Source organism: Terrapene carolina, unplaced genomic scaffold, assembly GCF_002925995.2.
Source record: "Terrapene carolina triunguis isolate 2854851 unplaced genomic scaffold, T_m_triunguis-2.0 Scaffold193, whole genome shotgun sequence".
Taxonomy (NCBI): domain Eukaryota; kingdom Metazoa; phylum Chordata; order Testudines; family Emydidae; genus Terrapene; species Terrapene triunguis.
Genome location: NW_020664544.1, coordinates 2226163 through 2242366, shown reverse-complemented (window position 1 = coordinate 2242366; position 16204 = coordinate 2226163). Strand labels below are relative to the sequence as shown.

General features: G+C 40.1%; 1 protein-coding gene across 1 annotated transcript; it reads right to left on the bottom strand.

The window, feature by feature from the left end:
- Positions 1-3690: 3690 nt before the first annotated feature.
- On the bottom strand, positions 3691-10959 carry LOC112102263 (keratin, type I cytoskeletal 15-like). Its single transcript, XM_024193429.1, has 8 exons — positions 10381-10959; positions 8814-8896; positions 7444-7600; positions 6366-6527; positions 5939-6064; positions 5600-5820; positions 4536-4561; positions 3691-3979 (listed from the first exon to the last, which is right to left on the bottom strand). The coding sequence occupies exons 1-8, from the start codon at positions 10957-10959 to the stop codon at positions 3885-3887; spliced, it is 1449 nt and encodes a 482-aa protein (XP_024049197.1). The 3' UTR covers positions 3691-3884.
- Between the last annotated feature and the right edge of the window lie 5245 nt (positions 10960-16204).

Genomic DNA, 16204 nt, shown 5'->3' with positions numbered 1-16204 from the left:
ATTATTCTATTCTGAGATTCTATGAAAAAGACTTGGAACAAACCAGTCTTGCAAAAATACAAAGCTAAACCTAAAAGTAGAATGAGATCAATGGAAGAACGTGAATGAATTGCACCAAAACAGATACAATTAGTATGGTGCTCGCCTTGGCAATGGAAAATGAATGTTGCTGAAAATATTGAGAACTGCAGAAGCACACTCAGATTTCCTAGAGAAAATAAATATTGTTCAAAAGATACATTGTGTTCTAAAAGCAGCTAGAATAAAAGCCACTGGGGTCAGAATAGTGCAAGACATCTTGTCTCAGAAACAATTAAATTGAGTCTGTTTTTACAAAGCAAAGAAAATACCATGGTTAGAGGACAAAATTAGATTTGATTCCTTTACTATCTTATGCTTTATTGGAAAATACCTAGAAAATAAAAGGAAAGCTACAGTGCTGTAGTGGTGGGACATCAAATCTATACACAAGTGCATGGCCAGCCCAATAAGAGGTGAGAACACTGAGAATACTACACAAGTTAAATGATGGAAAGGGGATGGGGAGAGAGCAAAGAGGAGGGAGACATACAGTGCTGTTGAAATATATTAACTTGAAAAATTGTATATGCTTCTGAGTGTCCGGGAGTTAATGGTGTACCTTCTGTATGATTGCTTGGACTGGTCCCTCACCGTGGACTGGCAGGGGCTAATAGCATTTTGATTGCGGTGTGATCAGGTCCTGCGGGAGGGAATGCTGTTACTTTATATCAGTCCTTCTGGTTAATTGAGAGATAGTGTTGAGGGGTGTACTGCTGACACTTTGGAGGAGTTGTAAACAAGGAGACGAATGGGAAAATAAGCTAATGGGGCTGGCAACCAGGAGAGGATTTTGATTGCTAAATCCATCAGAATCTCTGCAGAATACCATAGAAACAGCGATAGACAGATGGTGGGGACAGTATTAGCACAGTATCAAACCCAGACTGAGCAGTCCAAATGCCACTTAACGAACCCATGCCCAATTAATGAGAGTTATTGTTTAGGTCTGATGAAAGGTCCCTTTGATGATGCAATAAAAATAACATTACAGTGGCAAAACTTAGTGTGATGAGTCCTGACTTATCTAAACCTTTTAGTACTGGCTGACTCGCCATAAAATGTCTTGTTGAGACATCAAGTTACCCTATGCCATCTTGGGATCTGAATTTAGTACTGTTACATTTGATTAAAGTTTCTTTTGAACCTTTGGGGAGTTGTTCATTATTCCATCTGTCTATAAAAACAGTGTTTTTTATAGCAATCTCTTCTGCAAGGCATACAAGTAAATTACATGCATTAATGGCTGATCTGCAATTCACTGTTTTTCATTAAGACAAAGTGGTTCTTTGTACTTACCCTAAGTTTTTTACCAAAGTTGGTTTCCGATTTCCATATCAATCAGTCTATTATTTTACCGGTTTTCTTTCCCAAACCTCATACTCATGATGGAGAGGCTAAATTACACACACTAGATGTTAGAAGAGCTCTATCATTTTATTTAGACAGGACTAAACAATTTAGACAGTCCTTAAAATTGTGTATTGCTTATGAAATGAAGAACAAGGGGAAAGCTATTTTTGTACAGACACTTTCTCAATGGGATAGATTAGGTATTTATGAAGATTATAATTTGAAGGCGGTACCCATTCCTGAAGGGATTAGAAAGCATTTGATTACAGCAAAGGCAGTCTGTAGGGCTTGACACTTTCCTCTAGTAAAGATATGTAGAGCAACACAGTGGAGTTCTGTTCAGATCTTTACTAAACCTTATTCCTTAGATTTGGAAACTAGATCTGATGCAAAATTTGGCAAAATTTGGCAGTCTCTGATGTAGTTTACAAACCCTACACTGAGGCTGAGTCAAGGAAAAGGCTGGAGCAGTACTGGGCCAGGAAAGCTCTGCTCCTTAGGTACTACTGGTGAGCGTGGTCCTGGGGAAAGGAGCAGTATATGGAGACCTCCAGCAGCGTAGGCAAGGGGAAGGAGAGAAGCCATTTCCTGGAGGACCACTGCCCTGCAACAGTAAGAAAAGGAGCCCTTACTGAGGCGGTCCAGCTGTTAGTCTTTCCCTCCCTCCTTTTAGACATCACCCAAGAGGTAAGGAGAACTGCATGCAGGGGTACCAGAGAGTTACCTGCATCAGCCCTGGGACTCTGAGGTTTGAAACAATGGACTATAATTTAACAGCAGCCATGCCCCAAACTAGTGCATTGGGTGTGGTAGGACATGGCCCAGGGCAAGATGTGCAGGAGATGGGTCTAACATATGCCATCCCATGCTATCACACTTTCAGGGCCCTGGGCTGGGATCCAGCAGAGCAGGAGGGCCTGGGTCCCCCTACCAACCCCACATTTTCCTACACCTAGACCTAGGATGGGCAGGATTAGGGGATTATCAACAAAGAAGCTGATCCAGCTGAACACCATTCAGGGAGCTCCGAACACATTGAACTAAAAGGGAGACTGGAGCAGCAGGCTCTCACTACTAGGCCTGCTGACTGAACAGCCAGCCCTGCTACACAGTCCTTCAGTCCTTGTATAATTAGGACTCCGTTGTCCCATTATTCTGGGTCAGAGAACTGTTTATTAATCTATCCCATAAATGGGAATATGCAGAGGACAATCAAAGGAGAAATGGAGGTTACTTACCTATAACCAAGGTTCTTTGAGGTAGACTCTGCATAGTCACAGACCCCACCCGCCTTTCTCCACTACCTCAGAGTCCTACTTTCCTATTTCAACTCTCCAAATGACATTATAGGGAAAAGGAACTTCCTGGTCTAAAAGGGCATGTCTGTTTCTCCTTTTCAGGAAGTAATGAAGACTCCATATGAAAAGGTGCTAAGCAGGGCTTCAGCTGTTTGGAGGTGGTTATTATATTTGTCCTATTGTGTCCCTAGTAAGCCATGACATAAATGTTTAGTTCTTTAAATCTTTCCTCATAAATCAGTCTGTCCAGTTCCTTAATCATTTTTTTCCTTATCCTTCCAGTTTCTGGATATCGTTCCTCCACTGAACTGGTACCTAAAGGTATATCCCAGGTGCAGTCTCAATATTACAGGTGGAAGCACTGGATATCAAGGGACTATTGCCTTCTTGCACCAGGACCTAGCGCCTGTATGTATGCAGCCCCAAATCATACTGACATTTTGCTTCCAAATCACACTATAAACTCATGTCTAGCTTGCTCTCCTCTATCACCCGTCTCTGTAAGCTTTACTGCTCTCCAGGGTTCTCCCTCACCTTCACTATCTGTATTTTAGATGATTTTCCCCAGATGTATTAACTGTAGCCTAATTTTGTTTTATTTCTGCCCATGTATTATTAGGAGTAGTGTTGGGAACTTAATAGTATATAGAATTATTCATATCTCAGTTACTCCAAAAGCTGTTCAGAATTAGAGACAATTGCAGGCAGATGTATGATGATAGTAATTTGGTTTGGATTGTCCTGGACACGTGACATGGGTGCCACATCTAACACACAAAACTATGTTGCTGATTATGAAAAAATTTTAAACAAAAACTCAACATACATTTATTTCAAGCCAGGAGAGAAATTTTATTATCCAGACTCATACAATACAGTAAAGCTGCTGGTATGCAGTAAAACGAGCCCTTCACCTCAGGATTTAAGAACAGATAGTCAGTGTCAAAGACAGAGAGGAAATTATAAGAAAGACACCAAGCTGTTGTGCACTATCGGATTACACTGTTATGACTATATAATTATCATTTCCTTTTGGAATTTTCTAGTGTGCGTACTGAACAGATTCCTTGTTACTCTGTTTCATGATTCCCCTCTCAGAGGCCTGCTGTGGTTAGAACTGGTACAATACAGGTGGTCTCATGTGGGTGAAGGGAATCAGTATTTCCTTTCGTGGGTCGAAATTACTTTTCCATCTACTGAATCTTCCACACTGATGCGAACCTTACTGCTGCTGATGCTGCTAAGGGATGCTGTGATGAAGAGAAAGGGAAACAGTAATTACAACTGGGGAAATAAATATACATTCATGGAACACTGAAGAATCCTGTTTTTCTCCCACTAGAAGCTTCCTTCACTTATCATACACACAGCCCTGCCTCTTCTCACGACATTAGACTGTCACAGTCTTGAAATATGAGGATCATGAGATCTAAGTAAAGTTTATGTAATTTCCCTATGAAAATTACATATCAAAATTGGCAGTACCTTACTGTTGGTATGACTCAGCAGAAGCCGATCAAGGGACGCCCAGCTCTCCATAATTAGTTAGATTTCAGAGATATGGGTACAAGTGATCAGTTTGCTAGACCAGGGATAAAATAATTTTGGTCCTAAAAAGCTGTGGGGGCTATGGAGACAGTATGATCAATCTTTGGGGAGAGAAATGGAGATACTGTCTGTAATCCCTCTAGTCAATAGAGGATGGGCTTGTTCAGTTCTATTTTGCCATAAGGATGGTGGTTGCATCCACCAACCTCACTACTAAATGTATTTTATTTCCCCTCTTTATTTCAAAATCCTCCTTACCATCCTTAGGGCTCCATCCCGACAGCCTGTGGAAGAGAAGAGATATGGGATTAAACTAATGAGTCCCACTGCAATTGTGCACTGTGCAGCAGATTCAGTCCTACTGATGTAGTCTGACCACTGAACGGCCTCTAAGTTGGAACACGCACATTTTGTGTACAAAAGATCGACTGTGAAAAACTGCAGCTGCGAAATGGAGGCCCTTTTGAAAATGTGGCCCTTAAATGACCATTCAGTAGTTAGAGTGTTTTGGTTGTTATTGATCTGATTGCTTATCCTCTTTTGCATATTCTGAAGGTCCAGTAACAGTAAAGAACGTGAAGAGCAGTCAGTACAGCTGTAGCTCTTTAGATTCCTATTTCCATTCTTGACATTTCTACATTTTTACTTCTCTCAAAATTTCATTATTTAAAAAAATAAAAACTAAGAGCTGATTTCCCCCTCAAAAATAGTGCTTCAGTGCACACACAAATGTCCGACTAGCATTAATGCCAGTTCTGTTTGTGGATCAGAGATGGGAATAGTCCCCAACAAGTGAAAAGTTTATTTAAGAAGTGTTCTACACCCTGGAAACATGAGGAAATAGCTTAGAATTACACCGTATAACAGTGCATATTTTCATCTTTCTATGGAGGAACCAGGGGTGTGACATTTACATGAGTAGTGAGAAGAGACTTTAATAGATGGTTCTACGCTAATGGCCATGATTCCCATGCAGCAGGAAACATGCAGGACTTTTATCTATTGCTCATCTTGTAGCTCATCTTAGTTAATATGAGTGCATTCCCACTTCATAATTAAAGTTTTCATTATCAGCTCATTTGCCTTTGAAGATGGACTTGCATTTTGGCAGCCTTTGGGGTTTTCCTGGACACCTATTGGCACCCACATTAGGCCCAGTACCCAGTCAGTACAATTCAGAAATCTGCAGTAGTCCTGGTTGTAATGAGGCTCAAGTTCACCTAATTTCAGGGCAGATTCCATACATTACTGTTATAACATATGCCATGTTAACAAGATTATGTAATTGCCATTAGGGTTTTATTTTGGACATAGTTACATACTGGGAGTCCTGGCCTTCCAACAGACGGCGGTAAGTGGCAATCTCCTGCTCTAATCTGGTTTTGATGTCCAGGAGCATCCTATACTCTTGGTTCTGCCGTTCCATGTCACATCGAAGTTCCGCCAGTTGCTCCTCAATGCTGGTGATCATGGCCTGAAGTTGTGCTAGCTGTGCACAGTATCTTCCTTCTGTTTCTGCCAAGTTGGCTTCCAACCCAGCTTTCTAATATAAAACAAATTTAAAGTGGGTTATTATGCAGATTCATTCCGTAGTAGAGCAAGAGATCAAAGGGAAGCATGTGCTAATAGTGACTTATTGTGTGCATGGAACAGCCACATACCATGCTGAGCTGGGATTGGAGTTCTATCTCCAGGCCCTGGAATGTGCGTCTCAGTTCTGTAATCTCACTCTTGCTGGTATGGATCTGTTCAGTATTGGTGGCTACTTCACGGTTCAGCTCCTCAGTCTGGAAGAAAAACAAATACAATAAAAATCAAATGCAAATTGGATTGCCAAATGTTTTATTTCCCCAAAGGAAAGTACCATTCTAATCACCATCATGGTGCTGCTTGCTTTGGATCTGATTCTAAGCAATGGTCCAATGGTGAAAAGAGGAATAATGTTTAAAATCTTGGTAGGTGTATCAGGGCTCTTAGCTTCTTACCGAATGCAGAAACTGATCAGCAAATGCAGTAGCGTTGCAAAGAAACTGGGGCCATGATGAGCTGCTAATGCATCAATTTATTTGTTCATTGGGATAGCCATACCTGTTTATAGAACCAGGCCTCAGCATCTCGACGGTTCTTATCAGCCAGTATTTCATATTGCTCTCTCATCTCAGACAGGATACTGGTGAGATCAACCCCAGGAGCAGCATCCATCTCTACGCTGACCTTTCCACCCAGCTGATTGCTGTATTCTTTCATTTCCTACAGAGACAGAAGGACACAAAAGACGTTATACTTTTTTCCCTTGTACACTTTCTGCCCTCAGCAATCCATATAGCATAATTGGGAAACGTGTGGTTTGAGTTGTGGTTATTACACACCTCACTGCCTGCTAGCCCTTAATTCCCCATTTCATTTTAAATGGGCTCCTACAGCATGTGTAAATCCCTTACGCTTAACAATCTGTCCCAATTTGTAATTAGCTCAGACACAATGATTTCCTTCCCCAGACTTGAAGATGAGCTCTGAGAAGCTTGAAAGCTTGTGCCTTTCTCCAACAGAATTTGGTCCAATAAAAGATACTACCTCACTACCTTGATACAGGTTGCAACATCCTCTGTTAAATTAGAAGTTTTTATTTTCTTTCCTTATATAGAATTTAACTTTATTATGTATAATTTCTATTGCATGTATTATAACTTTAATATCTTAACTCATGGGTTCTTTAACAGTTCCTTTTCATGAAGAAATTTATTCAGACACTGAATTTTTGTTTGCTTATGTGGAGCTGAAATTTTTAAATGAAATATCTTGATTACTGTGGATTGATGTTTATCTATGTATGTGATCTTTTTTTAAATAAAATGTCTGGAAAAGTCGTATTTTGTTTCTAAATGAATGGGAACATTTCATGTAACAAATACTGTTATCTATGGAATAATTTAAAAATTTCTGACCACATGCTCATGCATGTCAAAGCAGGTACACAACTCACATCTTTAACACAGTTTGGAATCAGAGGGATGTTAGCCTGGGGAGCCCTTTGGATTTGTTTTAAGTTTAAAGATATTTTATAAATCATCCAGTTGTGAAACTATCATTCCTTGGGGGATTTTTTAATCCCAAACTGAATTCTAAATGTGGATGGTTCTCCCCACTCCATGTTTAGAGCACTCACTTCCTCATGGTTCTTCTTGAGGAAAGCCAACTCTTCCTTCAGGTTTTCAATCTGCATCTCCAGGTCAGCTCTGGACAGAGTCAGCTCATCCAAGACTCTGCGCAGGCCATTGATATCAGCCTCAACACTCTGGCGAAGGAACAACTCATTCTCATATCTGCAATTAAAAAAAAAAGAAACAGACATTTGAAAACACATGGCTTTGTATCCTATGTAATTATAAAAACAGGGAATCTTATGCCTGTTGTGTCAGAGAGGAACAGGACAACAGCAATGTAAAGTCAGAAGAGAGACCAAAAATAGTAAGCTAGAATGTTTGTTCCAATTTTAAAGTATGCTATGCAAAAATTTGTGAGATAGCCATCTTGGTTCTTTGTTGACATTTGACAACATCATACCACCAAATAAGTTGGCATTTTTGGCAATCCCAAGATACCAGCACCTAGTTACAACAGTGATTAGTACTATAAGACAGACTGACAGACAGATCAGGATTTAGGTGCAATGCCAGAACTGTGTGTGGGAACTTACAAAATGCCCACCTACTGGGTTATCAGGCTGGTGCTCATAAGCAGTAAGAAAATCACTATATTTAAAGAGGAAAACTTGAAAATAACAAATGTATTTGGACTTGAACTAGATTTCTGAAGTACAGATAAATATGAGCTTTATGGGTTTGTATAACTAGAGGGGGTTATTAACATCTATAAAAAAGATAATGGACAATCCAGTTTTAGTGACCTCTCAGTTATGAAGAAAGGCATATGTTGTTAGCTTTGCCCAGGGCGCTTGGTGAGAAAATATAATCCTGGAGCTACTTCATTGTAAGAGAAAGTAGTTGGTGGCATCTTGGCATCTTGACAGCAGACAAGCTCATTTCAACAGCATCCCTGAATTTCAGTTGAACAGTCACTCTTTGGCTTTCCTATCTGGCTTTCCCCTCCTAATGCTTACATCCTCTGAGAGAGAATGAGTACAAGAAAGAGATTATCCCCCCATCCTATCATGCCACTCCTAGCTGAAAGCAAATTCAGACCCTTTCTCATTTTAATATCTTTACGTGATAATTTTTTCAGTGAGAATGAACTGTACAAAAAGTTAATAACAGTATAGAAGTTAAGACATGAGGTATAACAAAACAGGAAAACATCTTGATTGGCTTGGTGTCATTGCTGATAAAGTTTCTTCTCCCATTTCTTCCTTTAGCATATCTATTCTTTTGCCAGGATTTTCTCTTGTAAATTCTAAGGGAGAAAATTCCATCCCTAAACTTGTGAGCAGTGGATGGGAATACATACTCTCTGCTACTATGATGAGATGTTCAGCTTCAGAAATATTCATTTGAGACAGTGAGAGCAAAATTAACTTACTTCAGTCTGAAATCATCTGCAGCCAGCCTAGCATTGTCAATCTCCAAAATGACTCTGGAATTGTCAATAGTAGCTGCAAGAATCTGGCAATTGGGAGACAGAAAAAAGATTCCTGTGAATAATGGTGAAAAATCACTGTACAGGGGTGGGCAAACTTTTTAGCCTGAGCGCCACATTGGGGTATGGAAATTGTATGGTGGGCCATGAATGCTCACAAAATTGGGGGTTGGGATCCGGGAGGGAGTGAAGGCTCCGTCTGGGGGTGTGGGCTCTGGGGTGGGGCCAGAAATGAGGAGTTCAGGGTGTGGGAGGGGGCTCCAAGCTAGGGCAGAGGGTTGGGATGCGGGAGAGGATGAGGGCTCCAGCTGAAGGTGTAGGCTCTGGGGTGGGGCCAGGGATGAGGGGTTTGGGATGCAGGAAGGGGCTGTGGGCTGGGGGTGGAGCAAAGGGGTTCGGAGTATGAGAGGGGGCTCTGGGCTGAGTCAGGGGGTTGGGGTGTGGAAGGGGTTAGATAGTTGTAGATAATAGATAGTTACTGAGACATGTAAAGCAGTAAAGAAGGGAGAAGGATTGGATCTGGGTGATAAATCATTAATCAAAACACGATTTATGGATTCCAAAAAACACATTTCATTATATCACCCTTACCCCACACCATACTATTCATAGCTTACACATGGAAAAATAAAAAAAGCTAAACATTATTCATATTCTAAACGTGGCCCCGGGAGCTGAGTGTAGAACAGAGATCTTGAGGTTTATCTGGAGCAAGTGTGGGTGTGTCAGACTGGAATTAGACAGCTTGATTTTCCCTCTCCTTCCTATTCATGTAATCTCTCAGTTCATGCAATTAATGGCAACAAAGTCCAACCCTTTCATTCTCTGGGCTAATGTTCTTAAGATAAAAAATGAAATAAGAATTAAAACTGACAGCACATTATTACCCTGTACAGTTCTGATGGCAACAGAATATTGAAACATTCTCCTTGCCAAAATGTGTATGAAATAATCAACTCAAAATATAAATCTAACTTTTCATAAGCATGTTTCTCTCGTTTTAAATTTATTCTGTGGTACTTTTGTACAAATTTTATAATCCTTATAAATTAATTACACTGGGAAGTTAAACAGTACGTTCAATTCACACCTAGGGTAAATGGAAAATAAACTTACACCATACAATATTTCACCTTACCTTTGCCCTGGAGACTTCCTTACTTTTGAAGGCCATGGTTTATACTTTGTCACATTGTTTAATATTTGATTGCTTTACAACTTATGGATAAACTTTAATGTATTGTGTCCCATTTTGTTATCGTCTTAGAGCTTTCAATTAACATAAAAAAAAGCCTCCATTTTCAGAGTGAGACTTTTATTTCAATACAGTAAACAGCAATAGCTGTTCCCTTCTTTTTTGCTGGAGTGTTTTTATCCACAATGTATTTACTTTTTTGGCAAGAAATTATGACTTTGTAATTCTTTCTAATAGGTTTAAAAAGTTGGAATGTGCAATTCACTAATAATAGCAAATTGCTATAACAATCCTTTCTAAATATGAATGACATACCTTGTCTCGGAGCTCATCAATTATCTTGTAATAAGGACTGTAGTCACGGTCTGGACTAGTGGGACCTTGCTTCTGATACCAGTCTCGGATTTTGATCTCTAGATCACTATTTGCTTGCTCCAGAGCTCGCACCTTGTCCAGATAGGACGCCAGACGATCGTTCAGGTTCTGCATAGTTACCTTTTCGTTTCCAGATAGGAGGCCTCCATCACCACCACCCAAGCCACCACCAAAGTCATAAACACCACCGAAGCCGCCACCAGCACCTCCTCCAAAGCAACCACCAGCATCTCCTCCAAAGCCAGAATAAAAGCCACTACTTCCTCCATAGCCCCCACCCAAGCCAGAACCATATCCAGCCCCATAGCTACTGCCTAAGCCACCACCATATCCACCTCCAGAGGAGACGTACCTAGCGGAAGAGACAGAAACACCCCTGCCACCAGATCCTCCATGGATACTTGGGGCTCTGTAGGATCCTCCCACTCGGACTGAAGAAACACGAGAGGAGCCACCGCCCCCAACCCCCAGACCACCACCATAGTTGGAAGAGGAGCTCTGCATAAAGGAAGTAGCCATGGCAGCAGCGCTGAAGGATCCGGTGTCAGTTACTCAGCTTGGCCTAGGAGAAGAGAGTAAGTCTCTGCACTGTCGTGGGGCTCCATTTATACCAACCACGGTGGGTGTTCTATGACAAACCCACTCTCCAACCCTCCCCCAAAAGATCTCCACCCTTAAGGGTGATGCCAAGTTATAATAGTTTTGCTTACTAACACAGCTGGCTGTACATCCTGAGGAGTTGAACTTTTTTTCTTCAGTTAAACAAAAGGTATGATTCAGGATGAATGCATGTTTGTTTTTTCTTGAGGCTACAGTTCTGACACTTGGATTATGTTTTACTTTTTTTTTTACATTCAAGAAAAGAAAAACCAAGTGAGTTTGACCACACCCAATTTATGCATTAACAAAAACCACTGTAGTCACTTTAAGAAAAAGTCTTCCACAAAAGTGAAGTTTGTTTTAGATGAACTTCCACAGTCATTTAAAATGCATCTTTAGCAGCTTATCCATTGCTGCTGCTTGTTCCTCCACCCCTTAAAAAAAAAAAAATCATGGTTTGTTTCCATCAAGACTTTAGAATCAGCTACTTTTTTATTTCTATTCTTTGCTCAGAATCATCCTTAAGGGTTTGGAACCTCAATGTTTAAGACATAAAACACATAATCCTGCTGGTATGTGAATCTCAAATGAACAGTGATCAATGACCAGGAGACAGAATTCATAGTTATTAAAATAACTGAATAATTATTGGGAGGTAACAGCCAAGAGAAAACAGAAGAACGGGGATGATACGAGGTGAATGAAAAGTAATTAAAAGGCTGCTGCAAAGAAGAAGTGGCAGAGCTTCCCACTGCTAACTGTTGCGAAGGCTAAACATACTGGCTAGAACATTAAACAGAAAAGTTTCAGTCAGATAGAAGTTAACGTTTTAATGGTGATATCCACATGGAAATTGAACAATTTTCTGAAAATGAAGGTGCAATCAATATCAAATTGATATCTTAAAAATCACAGCCTGAGGAGTACCTATCAGAAATTATCTAAAGATATTAGTCCTTCATTAAAAGCAGGGGAGTAAACTATGTGTCCCTTTCAGTCCTAACAATTCTCTGATGAAATTCCACAACACAGATCAATCATCTGTTAGTGTAATTGTGCAACATGAACTGGATGCTGTTAAGAAACATCTTTACATCCTTTGTGGACAGGATGAGACTGAACTTGTGAGATTTCTGATGCAAGTGTTATTTGTTCTATCCTGCTAGAGTGGTGTGTGTGCGTGTGTGAGAGAGAGAGAGAAAGAGAGGATGGAAACAAAGTAGCATTGCTCTTAAAACCCCTGTTCCCCCTGCCCCTGCATCCCTTTTGTGGCGCTTGAATGACAGTTTCCAAGGAGATTGTTCTTTAGATGAAAGCAGTGGTTTTTACTGGAGACTGGGGGTTAGCATGAGGAGGAGTAGGGCATGCTACAAGTCAGAATTGTAGGTTTAGGGAGCTGGAAATGCTGCCGGTCAGGACAGACTGGCATTGGGAGTGATGTATAGGGAGCCAAGTACTGGAAGCAGAGGTTGTACTGTAGGACCTGATGTGTATTGACAGAGCAAAGGTGAAGGGAGAAATTTTTCCTGCCCTTCACTTCATAAGCACCAAATGTACATTAAAATCAAACATTTAAAGAAAAACAACAAATGTTATGTGTTTGCTGGCAACATCAATAAAAGAGGTTTCTATCTATCACAGTTGCAGAATTGGATATAGATAAATAAATTGGAAAATGGGATGGGAGGTTTCAGATTAACGGTCCGCAGTATCAAGGTTTTTGTGAGGTTGCATAGTTGACACTTGAATGGAGCACTAGAGATACATCACCAGAAAGAGATGGCACTGGGAACCAAGAACTATATCAACTGCCCCTCTTTGATCCACACCTTAACCAACTGCTTATGATACTGCCCTCTCACAATCTGTTTTCTCACCTTTCCTATTCTAGAGAAAAGGCAGTATATTTCCAAATTTTGATAGCATGTTTCAAACTGAGCTTGGAATTAAGCCATGGAGGCTTAGTCTTGCCATGGGCTTGATTGATAGTTCTTAGTAGCTTGCCAAATCTATATATCACCAAGTCTTTAGTATCTTAAAGAACAAGTTTCAACAAACCCTTCTAACAGTGAAGAATGTTCCATAAAACCCCTGTAATGTAAGCATGCTGAAACTTACATGCTACTAGGCTCAGTTTAACTCCTACTGATCCTATAATAAGCAAGATCAAGTTCTGTTTCACTAAAATCCTGGGTTTCAACAGAAGTCTTTGTGGAAAATATCATAGATTTTAAAGGGATACTAAACAGATTTTTCATAATTTTAATTTTTTTTGCACTTACTGTTCATAATAACTCCTTTGGAAGCTTGAGGGTGAAATATACTTTACTGATTTTATTTTACTCCATGCACACACTGGATTGTTATTGGACATGTGGAAGCAGAAACAGAACTGTCAGAAAAGAACTGCAATGCATGACAGTTTGTTAGCAAGAGTCAGGCTAACTGTAGCCCTGATAACGCGAGATTTGTAGAAGCGAGGATTGTGTGAGGCGGGTGAGAAAGAACTGTGTGAGAAGTTATTGCGACCTTGTGTAGATAATATGGAATGTAGACTAAGAGTCTACATTAGTGAGCAAAACAAGATATCAGAATGACCTATGTATAAACAAAATGCAGTTGTTGCTCATTATTGCCTGTAACAAAAGGTATAAATGCTTGCTGTAATTGTTTACTGTTGAGAGAGACCTGCTTAGCTCTCTCCCTCTGCACAATTGTGAGAGTTAATAAAGCATCTGACTTGTTGTACCCAAACAAAAAGTGAGAACTCAGTTTTTCTCCGACAATTTGGGGGCTCGTCCGGGATGGCAACGCCCACAGAGGCACCGGCAGTTGCTACGGATCGTTCCCCTTCGAACCCCATGGCGCCACAATAGAGGTAGGAGACCTTTTGATCTCATGAACGGTAGGTAGCAGATGCAGCCGAAAAAATAGAAGCAATCTGGTGGCAAGACAGCTTAATTTATTCTCCTATAACATAACTCAGAAGAACAGCCTGACAGAGAGTCTGATGTTTTTATTCCTCCTTCTGGAACATTGAGCCTGAATTCTCAGGGCATATTTCACGTGATCAAGATCCTGCAATCCCAAAAGGGCACAGCAGTTGCAGATCTCAGCCCTTTCCATCTTTCCATCTTCTTATTCTTGATTTGTTTTTCATTTTAAATGACAAGGCCAGCTTTGTTCCAATAGTTTATATTTTTTCTCTATATTATTTGTAATATTTTCTTACCAAAGGTGCCAAACACCTGTGAATTTTGGAGAAGTTCAGTTCTGGATCAAGTTTTTACAGCATGAACCAATTGCTGTTTCTTACAGATGCTTTCACAATAACGTTCATTTCAGTGAGTCCTAGTCTGAGTGTTGCTTCTTCTTATGAAAGAAAAATGATCAAATTGTCCAGAATGAGTGCAGATTGCTGGTAAACAATTTGTGTGTATCTATAGTTCACAATTCACATTCTGTTGGTTATTTACATAAGCCTCATAATATTATTACTGGCTCTTGTTTGGATTACTTCTCTAACTAGCCAATATATTATTTTATAGTCAAATAGACAGTGTGACATTAATTGGCTTTTGTCAAATAATTGAGCTAAGATGTTGCTTTTCTTGAGTATTCACGTTAGTAAAACTTGAGATCAAAAGTTACTTTGGCTAATCAAAATTCATTTTTGAATTTGAATAAATATTCACTGAATTTCCCCCCAATATTAGTTCAGCTCTAGATCTAGGTGTGAATCCTGATATTAACAAATGTGGGTTTCTTTTTCTAGAGACTATTTCTGTATGTTACTCTTGTTGTATGAACCACCTAAACAATTCTTTACATTTCCCCAAACATTAACTTCTCCCAGTTTCACCACCCTCCTGTGTTCAAATGAATCTTTCTTTGAGGTCAGTGGAGCGATGCCATTTTACACCAGCTGAGATCTAGTTCACTGTCTTGTTCATCCAGCATTTTTCTGCAGCTCGGTATGAAGTGGAAATGACTCTACTGTGGGAGTCACAGCAGAGCCTCCCACCCACTGAGATGGTAGGAGCTGTATTGAGCTTGCCACTTGTGGTCTTTGCACACTTCACACTAATCTTTCCCTAAGATTTTATACCTCATGACTTGACCCTTACACTCAGTACTGTGCCTCTGCAAATGAGGAATTCCAAACTAAGCTATGTATAAACTACTCCCTTTGTCCTGTCTTGGCAAAGCTTTGTTGGCAGACGTACTCTGGCATGTCTGCACTCTGCAAACTCTGATATTGTCATAGTTTTGTTAATGGATTTCTAAAAAATAATAGCCCTTTTGCTCATGCAGACAAAGAGTTCCATTCAGAAAGAGGCTTGTTTGTCACCACGACCTACCCAGCCTTTGTGTGGTCAAACCATAACGATTCATCACATACCCTTGAAGAAGGGGAGGCTGTCTATTTCTGAATGAACTGAGAGAGCCAGACTTCAGATTTAAGGTGACACTATCTGAATGATTTTACATTGAATATTTCACCTGAAACCTTCCAGTACAGTAAGAGTATATGCGAACATTTTCAAATTTTGGTGCTTAAAATTAGGCACTAAAATCCATATTTTGGTGCCTAAATAAAGGTGGCCTGATTTTCAGGGCTGCTGACTATCTGCAGGTAGGGCTTCAATAAAATTTGTGAATATTTAGCACCTCTGAAAATCAGGACATTCCTTTACATGGTTAAATGTCTATTTAGTACTTAACTTCAGATACTGAAATTTGAAAATGTTGGCTGTAGGATGTCCATGCAGGAAAGTGTCCCCATACATCTTACTTTCTACCCTGTAGCATTTAATTACACAAACGATGCATGATAGAAATACTCAGCCTCATGAGTCCACATAATGCAAAGCACTTTGAGGGTTAAGCATTTTTCACATATTGTTTTAACTATTGCAATGCCAAAGAACCTGACTTACTGCGTGAGCATGTAACTTGCTGTAAGCTAACTAATGTCAGTACTCTATTGGGACACTCTCTCTGTTCAGACACTTGGAATAAAGAGAACTCTGACAAAAATTACAAACCCACATGGAATGGGCTCCTGTGTATAGCCTTTGGAGAATAAAGACAGAACTGGAGATCTTTGCTGATCTGGAATGGATTCCAGGTGTAACCACTGAGTTTAGGAGACAAAGGATTT